General features: G+C 40.7%; 1 protein-coding gene across 17 annotated transcripts in view; it reads left to right on the top strand.

Annotated features, from left to right (window-relative positions):
- Positions 1–11860, top strand: part of Srpk2 (SRSF protein kinase 2) — a 194983-nt gene that overhangs the window by 180613 nt on the left and 2510 nt on the right. For 6 of the 17 annotated variants that reach the window (XM_069996286.1, XM_069996283.1, XM_069996285.1 and 3 more), the window contains 2 exons: positions 308–400; positions 789–881. The exons of 3 other annotated variants lie outside the window; for them this stretch is intronic. In XM_069996286.1, coding sequence (XP_069852387.1) covers positions 308–400; positions 789–881 — 186 coding nt within the window. The remainder of the gene's footprint in view (positions 1–307; positions 401–788; positions 882–11860) is intronic. 8 more of the 17 variants (XM_069996284.1, XM_069996280.1, XM_069996289.1 and 5 more) reach the window with 2 other exon arrangements.

Consider the following 11860-nt stretch of genomic DNA (forward strand, 5'->3'; position numbering starts at 1 on the left):
ACAAACCAAAAAACAAAACAAAACGCAGGGAATTCTGGCTTAAATTCCTTCTGTAATCTGACCATCTTCATGTTTACTTGCTTGTGATACTTGGGTGGCCTGGGGTGAACTGGCATCAGCCACTGATGGTTCTCTAAATGGTACCTAAGGTGTGCCATTCTCAAGAACCTCTGCATGGATGTGCTGCAAACACTGTTGATTTGAATCTGTTTCTGATTTTTTTTTTACTAATTTCACTTTTTCCCTCTTTTATCCCATCTTTCCCTTGCCCTTCCCATTCCTGTATCTTTTTATCTTTCTTTCATAGATCACATAGCCCACATCATAGAGCTGCTAGGCAGTATCCCAAGGCACTTTGCTCTATCTGGAAAATATTCTCGGGAATTCTTCAATCGCAGAGGTAGTACCCTTTCTTTTTGAAAAGCGCCACGATGCAGACAGAAACGGAACAGCAGCTGCTGATGGCAGCATTAATGGTGACAAAGGCATTTCTTCTAAATTCCAAAAGCAGCACAACAGAGTTCCTGTTCTGATTTAAATACTGATGGAAGACCAAGTTTGACCTGTGCTGTGGTCACCTTGTGCTTTGACTCCCCCTTGGTGCCCAGCACACATGGTTACCCTCCAGCTTTGGGTCTTGAAGTCCAGCCACATGAGGAAAGCCTGTGCTATTGATCATTCCAATCGCGCTCAGTTTCTGTCTGCGCGGGCGGTGGTAGTGTCTGCATGCAGTGTACTGATTAAACTGTCGTGTGTTTCTGTTTTGCTGGCAATGTTTCCCAATGCAGATCACATAGCATTGATCATTGAACTGCTGGGGAAAGTCCCTCGAAAATACGCTATGTTGGGGCAATATTCCAAGGAGTTTTTCACCAGAAAAGGTAACGGTATTTATGCAACACTAATTTTCAGCATAACCCTCTCCCCAAAAGGAGAAATTGTGCGTTTATGTTTGAGCAATGGAGAAAGATCTGGATTTTTACAGCTGAGGAATTATGCTGAAGAGAGTTCTCAAGTAATCCTAAACCATCTGGTGTCGTGGAATAAAAATTTTGCTAGAGAACAAACTTCCTAAAATCTTAAAATCCTTTATCTCCTTCACCTTTTCCTTCTCCAACAACTATTCTCTGTGTATTCAGATTTGCTTTTTTTTTTAATATGAGGGTTTGAATTCAGAGCATTACACTTGCCAGGCAAAAACTCTACCACATGAGCCCCATACATTAACCCTTTTTTTTGCCTTAATTATTTTATGTCCTGCACCCTCTTACCTAGCCCTCCCATGTCTGGAATTGCAGACATGATCTGTGACACTCAGCTTATTTGTTAAGATGGGATCTCCATAACTTTCTTCGTGGGCTAGCCTTGAACCTTGATCCTCCTGATGTTCTGCTCCCAAGTTACTGTAGTTATTACATGCCACCACACATGGCCTCTGGGAATTCTTAAAAGGAATTTTAAAAACAACAAAAACCTGCTAGACTTGTTTCTTTTCATTCCCCATGTGTATGGGCCCTGTGCAGTGGGAATAGGCATCTTCCGTGATCTGCCTGGATCTGTGTATAGTGTGGATTTACACCCTTAAAATAGTGTATATGTCATGTTCTCATAAGCCACATCTCTTTCCCTTTAGTTACCGGTGATTCATTTTAATGTTGCAGTTCTTACTGGCCTTTCCTTAACATCATTGAACAGCTATTTATTTGGCATTTCCAGTTAAAAAAAATATATCCCAAAGCCCTAGAGAATGTTTTTGTTATTATTTTAAAAGAATCTCTCTCAAATACCATATTCTTTTGTGGTGAGCATAATTGTTGCTCTTAATGCTTATCTTTCTAGCTTAGATTTGTTTTTGGTTGCAACATTGTTTAATAATGAACATTTAAGCCAGGTACTGCTTATGGCTCATACCTGTAATCCTAGCTATCAGGAGGCTGAGATCTGAGGATCACAGTTTCAGTCTAGCCTGAGGAGGCAAAAATCTCAGAAGAGATTTTTGGAAGAGCTTCATGTGAAACAGCTAAGGGATAGTGCCCAGCCACTGAATTAAAGCCCCAATACTGCCACCAAAAGAAACAAGCAATTAAACAGTAAATTAATAAAATATATTACAGCATAGTTAAATTTTATTTGAGAAGGACATGGACATGCTAGGTGTGTGTGTGTGTGTGTGTGTGTGTGTGTGTGTGTGTGTGTGTGTGTGTGTGTGTGTGTGTGTGTAGACTAATTATGACGAGAAGGACATGGACATGCTAGGTGTGTGTGTGTGTGTGTGTGTGTGTGTGTGTGTGTGTGTAGACTAATTATGACGAGAAGGACATGGACATGCTAAGTGTGTGTGTGTGTGTGTGTGTATAGACTAATTATGACTTTGTGATCCTCCTGCCTAGGACACCTGAGTGCTAGAATTACAGTGGGATGCCCTGACTGGCTAAAAATATTATTCTATTTTCTCTGTCTTAGCCAAATTTCAAGTTACAGTTAGTAACTGTATTTGTATTAGACTGTATTCAGTGATATCGCTACTGAGACTAAGTATCATATAGTCTTCAAACTTAAGTTTCCTTACCTCTGGAAGTAGGATTATTTCAGGTTTGGGTGCTATTGTAAAAAGATACAGGAGGATGTCTATGTATGTAGCACACCAGTAGCTATTTCTGCTAAAGGCATAAACAAAAAAGCCATACAGGAACAGTGCTGCAGCCTAGTGTTATTATACTAGCCTAGCATGCACAGGGTCCAGAGTTTAATCTCCAGCTCACCCCCTCATAAAAACAAAACACACACCCATAGACAACACACACACAAAAACTCTAGGTAACAGTAATGAGAGAACAATTACAATTTCCCTGGGAATCTTCTAAAAAATGTTATATGGAAAGTAATTGACCCAGGTGCTGGCAGTTTATTCTTGTAGTCTAGCTACTAAAGAGGCTCAGATCTGAGGACTCAGAAGTTCAAAGCCAGCCCAGGCAGGAAAGTCTATGTATTTATTTCCAGTAACTTATTTCTAGTAACCACCCAAAAGCTGGAAGTAGAGGCACTAGCCTTACATGAAAAATGCCAAGCAAGAAAACAGGCCTGAGTTTCAGCCCAGTACCGGTACCTTCCCCTCCCCGCGGGCTCCCCTCCCCCCACAAAAAAAAGTGAGCAAGGAAAAGTTCAGGGGAATCAACCCAGAACCTGCAGTAGCAGTGGCACTTTTTCCTCACCCATTTGGCACTTAATATGATGCCTGCTGAACCAGGGCTGGGTGAATAGTTGTTTTGTGTTCTGACATGCTGGAGGATGAGGTCCATGCTGCTTCTAATCTTGATCCCCTTGTTCACAAGACAGCCTGTATGTTTGGCTACAAGTTATCATCACATGTGCTTTAGGGACTGTGTGCTTGGGTTCTTTTTGAGCAACTTGTTGGAAGGTCACCCACAGAGTTAAAATTCATGTTCTGGCATCTCTCTTTTTCCTTTTTTGGGGGGATAGATGGGGAAGAATGGTCTTCTCATGTAGCCCAGGCACACCTCGAGCTCAGAGTCCTCCAGCCTAAATCTCCTGACTCCTGGCATTACAGGTATCTGTCATCATTCACATCTATTGGTGACCTTTTTTTGGGAGGGGGGATAGAAGACGGTAGTAGGGTTTGAACCCAGGACCTCATGCTTGTTAGTCAGGTGCTTTACTGTTGACTCATGGCCTCAGCCTAGCCACCTTGGGACTGTTTTAAGATAGGGTCTTCCTTCCTACAGAAGGGCACTTCTGGATTGCAGTCAGGCTGTTTAAGACTCCCGGAATAGCTGGGATAACAGTCACACACCTCAAAGTCTAGTTTTTTGTTTGTTTTCCATTGAGATTGAGTCTTACAAACTTTTCTGCCTACGTTGGTTTGCAGCTGTAATCCTCCCAAAAATTAGCTTCCCATGTAGCTGAGATGATAGGCACTGCTATGGTACCTAGCTACTGGTTGAGAAGTGGTCTTTTGTGTATGACTAAACTAGTCACAAGCTGCTATCCTCCTGGTTTCAACTTCTGATGAAGCTAGGATTACAAGCATCAGGCAGTGGTATCTGGTTTGACTTTGTGTATGTGTTTGTGTGTGTATATATGTATGTATGTATGATGAGGCTTGAACTCAGGGCCTGTATGCTGTATGCTGTATGCTGTCGCTGACACTCAAGGCTAGTGCTGTATCACTTTGTTTTGTTTTGTTTTGTTTTTTTGCCAGTCATGGTGCCTGAACTCTGGGTCTGGGCACTGCCCCTCAGCTCTTCAGCTCAAGGCTAGTGCTCTACCACTTGAGCCACAGCACCACTTCCAGCTTTTTTTTGCTTATGTGGTGCTGAGGAATCGAACCCAGGGCCTCATGCATGCAAGGCAAGCACTCTACCACTGAGCCACCTTCCCAGCCCATGCTGTATCACTTTGAACCACAGCTCCACTTCTAGTTTTCTGGTGGTGAATTGAAGATAAGTATCATGGACTTTCCTGCGCTGACTGGCTTTGAATTGTGATCCTCAGATCTCAGCCTCTTGAGATTCTGTCAAGTGAAGTTGGGCTTGACATAAACATTTTTTTTTGTTGTTGTTGGTCATGGGGCCTGAACTTTAGGCCTGGGCACTGCCCTTCAGCTCTTCCGCTCAAGGCTAGCACTCTACCACTTGAGTCACAGTGCCACTTTTAGCCTTTTCTGCTTATGTGGTGCTGAGGAATCAAACCCAGGGCCTCATGCATGCAAGGCAAGTACTGTACTGCTAAGCCACTTTCCTAGCCCCTTAACATACTTTTCAATAGCAAACCAAACACTGTTTTCATTTGATGTTAGTCTTTTCTCTTGTCCTTCCTTTGAATGTAAGAGAAATCTATGATAAGGTGAGAAATGCCCTAAGGAGCCAGGTGCTACTGGCTCATGAAGTAATCCTAGTTACTCAGGAGGTCATGAGACTCACTCTCATCAGAAAGCCAGAAGTGGAGCTCTGTCTCAAGTGATAGAGCACTATCATTATGCACAAAAGCCCAGGCCCTGAGTTTAAGCTCCAGGACCAGAACAAAAAACAAAACCCCTCAAGTCAAAGGTGACAAAAAGTTTAGAATTAAGTTCTCCCCCCTCTCTTTCTGTCTTTATTTATTTATTTATATTTTTATTGCAAGGGATCTAGGATTTGAACTCAAGGCCTTGAACTTGATCAATTTACTTGCTCAGCTGGTGCTTTAACACTTGAGCCATACTTCCAGCCCAGCTTTTTGCTGGTAATTTTGGAGATAGAATCTTGTAGATCTTTGAGCCTAGACTGACTTGTAATTGCCGTCTTCTAAATATCAGCCTCCTAAGTAGCTAGGATTCCTAGGATGCCCTGTTCTGTTAATTGTTTATTCATAATGGTTGTGCCAATCAGAAGGAGTTTGGACTTGATATTGAAGCTTTAGAAATAATAATAAGAGAAATAAGGGCTTGTCATGAAATGAGATTTCAACATGTTGCTGCGGTTGATATAATGGTTTTTTGAAAGTTGTGTTTTGCATGTCATCCATATAATGTGTATGCATTTTGGAGATAGTGGATGTGAAAACATTGATTTTTTTCCCAAAATACCATTGTGCTAGAAATGAAAACTGCTATTAAGTCACTTTGCAAGCCAAGTATGGATCGCAATGATTTACTAGGAACCTTTACTGCTCTTTGTCTGCCTGGGAAGATTTTCACTCCTATCACAGGTCTGAAGTGAAGAATGGGATCCCAGTTAAAACTAAGCATCGAAAGCTGGGTGCCAGTGGCTTACGCCTGTAATTGGCTACTCAGGAGGCTGAGATCTGAGGATCGAGGTTCCAAGCCAGCCCAGGCAGAAAAGTCCATGAAACTCTTATCTTTAATTATCTACCAAAAAGCTGGAAGTGGAGCTACAAGTGGTAGAATACCAGCCTTGAGTGAAAAAAGCTAAGAGACAGTGCCTAGACCTTGAGTTCAAGCCCCAGTACTGGCATATGTGTGCATGCATGCACACACACACACAAACACCTAAGCTTCAGATGCATCTAATAATTCAAGAGGTAAGAACCAATACTAATTTGAATCATTTCTTGATCAAGAAGTTAATTGAACTGGATTTTTCATGGAAATAATTACAGAGATATTATTTGAGATTGCATTAAATTTAGGAGTAATTTGAGGACTGGCATCTTTACAATGTTGGGTCTTGTGATTTTAAAAAAAACATGATATTTATCTCCTTTTAAAGCATAAATTAGTTTCTGAGGGGTTTCATTGCAACAGTTACACACATGTATAAATGAATCTCAATCATACCCCATCTATTATGGTCCCTTAACCTCCTACCTTCTTCTTCAAATAATTTCAACAGGTTTCATTGTTTGAATTATATTATTTCATGCAAATGAAACAACTTCAGCCATCTTCAGCCTCATTTACCTTTTCCCTTGTTAGCCCAACCCCATTCCACTGGTACCCATCTGCCCCCTAACAGAACCTGTTGAAATGGACTTTTGAGCAGGAAATATAATTACTATTGTTACCCTACTAAAAATTTGCAGGTTATTCTTTTGAAGGTGAGCAGTTAACTCCAAAGACCATAAATAATCAAGGTAGTGAGATGTGACTCAAAAAAAATCAGCTTCTCTATGGATTATGGCCCTATCCTATCTGAAAGAAGTGAGCGTATTCCCACAGAAATGTCCCAGGTCTGAGGTGATTGTGGGTAAATACAGCCTCAATAGACTCACTCATTCTGTTGACCCATTATTTTAGTAAGAATTGCTGAATTGAGAATGAAAGTATCAAAGGAGAAAGTTCTTAAAGTAGCAAACTTATTCTTGGACCAGCATCAAGTTGTTTTTTTCTTTTTTCTTTTTGTCAGCTGTGGGCTTGAACTAAGGGCCTGGCACTGTCCTTGAGCTCTTTTGCTCAAGACTGGTGCTTTACCACTTTGAGCCACATTGCCACTTCCAGTTTTTCATTGATTAATTGAAGATAAGAGTCTCATGGACTTCCCTGCCCTGGCTGGCTTTGAACCAAGATCCTCAGATCTTGGCTTCTTTGAGTAGTTAGGATTACAGGCATGAGCCACCAGCTCCTGGTGAGGGCATCAAATTTATGGGAATCCATACGTAAAAGATTATGTGCAAAGGTGTAAATGTGAGACTTGAAAATGTCAGTGTGATATGCAAGAAACTTCTGTTTAAACAGTATAAAATATACATTTCTTTATGACATAGTATTAGAAATTCTCTGAAGTAGAATAGAGAGGAGACTCTGAGAACTGAGGATGAAAACTTCGAAGGTGAGTTTTAAAAAGAGATACTCCATTCTGTATTTGTAATACTTAATATTTGACCTGAACAGTATTAGAATATTTTAAACCTAGCTCTATATTTGCCTGAAAAACAACAGATTCCTTAAGACCTGTAAGAAACAAAGCTTTTTCATGTTTGTGTGACATACTTACCAGATGGCCAGTGCCCTTTTTAGTTTTCCAGGCTTCAAGTTTGTTGTTTGTTTGCACTAATAGCGTTTGAACCGGTTCCCAGCTTGCTAGGCAGAGAGGTTACTACTTTAGCCACATTTCTAGACCCTTTTTGCTTTAAGCTAGTTTTCAGGTAGGATCACTTATTTTTGCCATAGTTGGCCTCGGATGCTGATCCTGTGGCCTCTTGTAAAACCTGGGCTGGCCTAGAATTGTGGTCCTTCCAATCTCTGCCTCCCAAGTAGCTACAATAACATACATATATGGCCTGAGTTAGATTTTATCTGTGATGTAAGGTAAGATTTATACAAACTTTGAACTTAAATACTTAGCTATAATGACATTTAGGTATTTGTATAGGAATTTGTTCCCATTTCTTAAATTTTGTCTCTTGATTGGTCTCAGTATTTATTGATAAGTTTCCTTTGTATGTGTATACTACTAAAATTTATCATAATCCTATGTGCGCTCTGGAACTTCATATGCTTTTTGTTTAATTCTGGAATATTATAATTTTGCGGGCAAAATATTTTTTCCCATAACTTGCTTACCATTGGAGAAGGAGTGTAATTCTTTCCTAGAACGCATACTTGAAATCTGAGACTATCAAATACAGTTATTGTCACAAAGCCTCTGCTTCAAAGAAGGAAGCCTTCATACTTTTCTGCTTACTGTCATTCTTCCTTGGGCCTCAGAAGCTGGATTCTGATGGTAGAGTTCTTTCTGCTTTGCTGTGCTCTTTGGTGCCTGTGTGAGAAGGAGATGCTAAAGAGACTAATTGTAGTCACAAGGAAGGTGGAAATCCAGGCTTTAAAAAGTAAATGCTGTCAACTTAAGTATCTAGTTTTCTCCAAATTTGTTTCTATGAAACATAACCTTCAAATATCTTCCTAGGAGAAATTATCAAGGAATAAAAAGTCTTTAACTTGGTAAAGAGATAATTTTATTATTTTATTTTATTTATTTATTTTTTTGGTCCAGTCGTGGGGCCTGAACTCTGGGCCTGGGCGCTGTCCCTCAGCTCTTCAGCTCAAGGCTAGTGCTCTACCACTTGAGCCACAGCACCACTTCCAGCTTTTTTCTTTTTGCTTATGTGGTGCTGAGGAATCAAACCCAGGGCCTCATGCATGCAAGGCAAGCGCTCTACCACTGAGCCACCTTCCCAGCCCTGATCATTTTATTTTAATTGATTAATTAAGTCTACTCTGGGCCTTGACCTCAGTGCGTGGGTGCTGTCTCTTAGCTTTTTCCCTTGAACTCAGTGCGTGGGTGCTGTCTCTTAGCTTTGTCCCTTGAGGCTGCCACTCTACCACTCCTTTGGTGATTAATTGGGAATAAGAGTTTGTCATAGAATTTCCTACCCAGGCTGGCTTTGAACCATGATCCTCATAATCATCCTTCTGAGCAATTAGGATTACAGGCATGAGCCACCAGTGTCTGGCTAAAGATATAATTTTAAAGAAGAACTTTATTACTTGTTTACAGGACAGTATTTTGTCTTTCTTTATCTAGCGTACAGTCCATATTATCATAGGTTTAAGATGTTTCTTTTTGTATTGTCCAGTTTTTCCATGTATCTACCTAACAGTCCTTTAAGAGAATTCAATATTCTATTATATCGAAGTACTCCTATATATTCAGTATATGGAAGTGTTTAGGATTAATTTCCATTTGTATGTTCTGTTTTATACATCTTTGCCCACAGGTTTTTTTTTTTTTTTCTTTTTTCTTTTGGGTCCGGTCATGGGGCCTGAACTCTGGGCCTGGGCGCTGTCCCTCAGCTCTTCAGCTCAAGGCTAGCGCTCTACCACTTGAGCCACAGCGCCACTTCCGGCTTTTTTCTTTTTGCTTATGTGGTGCTGAGGAATCGAACCCAGGGCCTCAGGCATGTAAGGCAAGCTTTCTACCACTGAGCCATCTTCCCAGCCCCAAGGTCTTTTATTTTTTCTTCAGTACTAAGGTTTTTGAACTCCTCGTGTTGAGACTACTAAGCAAGCACTTTAACTATACCTCTGGCCCTTCTTTTGGTTCCAGATTATTTTTCAGATCAAGGTTTCATGCTTTTGCCTAGGACAACCTAGGGCCACAATATTCCTGCCTATGCCATCCATGTAGTTGGGATTACAGGTGTGCCACATCATGGCCTACTTCCTTCTTTTAGAAAGAGTTTTTGCTTTTGTCTATGCTTCCCCTGAACTTCCAGTCTTCAATTACAGCTGAAATAACAGGCTTGAGTCACCACAGCTGACCCACGTGACCATTTTTATGTAGGATTACTTGCCCACAAGTCCGTTAGATATTTTGTTGCTCTGTGAAAATACTTTTTATCAGTTTAAAGTATTGCTAGTTCTGCATGAATAGTTTTCCATAACTCCAGTGATTGTGTTGTTTTCATCACTTACTATGCAGTAAGAGATAGAGCTTGCTTTTTGGTGGAAGTTGCACAGTTGGTCCTTAGTATCCATAGTTCCAAAATCCATGGAGTCAGGCAACCACAGAACCCTGGAGGCAGGGGTGGGCACTTGGCTGATAGGTTATTGAATCTGTCAGTCCAGTGCCTGGGACTGGGAATTTCCTGTGGACCTGCCCCCTGTGCTGACCCTGTTTAGGTCTAGACCAGCAGAGGTGCCATTACGCTATGTCACATGTGTCTTCATGTTCATGTCCTGTCTCCTGGCTCATCTCCAGTCATCTTGGTGTCCCAATTAAGCTCTCCATCGGAGCTGAATTGGCTTGTTAGTATTGTTTTTGTTCTTTCTTCCCTCTCTAGCTTGATTCCTAGCTGTGTTATGTGTATTCAGGGGCTGCAGACCTTGGTAACAATGGGCTGCCTGCAGACTGCTAGTGTTGTAATAAATATTCCAGTATTCCATCTTCAAAAAAAGGCATTGTGTATTAAACACATACAGGATTTCCTTGTCATCAGCCCCTAAACAATATAGTTTGCAAAGTATTACAATAACCTACAAAAAATTCAAATAATGAAATGACTCAGGAGGCTGAGTCAGGACAATGGAAAGTTTGGCTACATAGTGAGAGAGAGAATGTATGATATGTACAGGTTAGAGAGAAATACTACATTAGACACTTACGTATCTTTGGCTTTTTATGGTATGTGTGTGTGCTCACATGTGTATGTGGCAGGGGAAGAGTGTGTTTTCTGGAACCAATTTCTATGATACAGAACATATGCAAGTAACTGGGATTACATGTATGAGCTACCACTCCTGTCCTTAGTGGTTTTCTTAACCACCATTTTTTTGTCAAATTATTGGGCTCATTTTGAGATATAATAGGATGGTAGGGTTTCTCTCTTTAGGTTGAAATTCAAGAACTAGAGTTTCTGAATCTGAGGATTAAGTCTTCAGTGATTATACAGATTTTATTCCACAGGCTCTAGTTCCTTTTACAGCTGTCTTCTGCTAAAACTGCAGATGTGCATCCTCATTAAACATAGACCTGACCTCCAGTCTGGAAGCAATGTTAATAACGCTTCTGTTTTTTTATATTTTAACTCAGGCCCTGGACAGACTATGTGCCTTAGCTTTACTCAAGGCTAGCAACTCTACCACTTGAGCCACAGCTCCACTTCTACCTTTTGGTGGTTAATTGATTATAAGAGTCTCAGGGACTTTTCTGCCTGGGCTGGCTTTAAACCATGATCCTCAGAGCTCAGTCTTCTGAGTACCGAGGATAACAGGCATTGCCTAGCAGCAATGCTTAACTTTTATCTCCTGGCCCTACATTGGTCCCTTTTAACAAGAACCTGGTTTCTTTATTCAGAGGCTTATGCACCATTGATCATAATTCTGTTCACATACCTGTCTGTAAGAATGGGCAATGTGAGAATATAGGCAAAAGAAGAGCCACTGTGGGGTAGGTGATTTCTTCTTTGTATAACATTAGGTAATATGCTTATTTTTGTTATAGCCCAGGCTTCACTTTCTAAGAAAACTTGTATGAATATAGCACTGATTATCCTCTGAGCATATCATGGAAAAATGTTCCTTTGTATATTAGGCTATAGCAGGTGAAAGAAAAGAATGATTTCAGCCCCTGCATGAAGTATTTGGGTGCCAAATGCCTGTATCTGCCCTTCTGAGACCTGGCTTCAGGCCCTGCGGTTGCTGTGGGGCATCATTAGTGCCGCATGGTGCTCTCGCTCCAGGCAGAGGCTTCTCTATGGATATGGGTGGGTATCTTGTGAAAAGTTGGAATAGCAGAGAAATGAGTTGTTTGTAATGTAAGTTAATTCTGATCTTTTGGCAGTTTGACTTAAAAACAACTTTTTTCCTATTTTGAAAGATGGTTACAGTTCTAAGGCATTTATTGCTTGTTAATCACTGTTATGTCAGTTACCTATAACCAAGTTTTTTTTGGATAGTGTTTTT

This window comes from Dipodomys merriami, unplaced genomic scaffold, assembly GCF_024711535.1.
Source record: "Dipodomys merriami isolate MVZ:Mamm:240054 unplaced genomic scaffold, mDipMer1.0.p SCAF_5, whole genome shotgun sequence".
Taxonomy (NCBI): Eukaryota; Metazoa; Chordata; class Mammalia; order Rodentia; family Heteromyidae; genus Dipodomys; species Dipodomys merriami.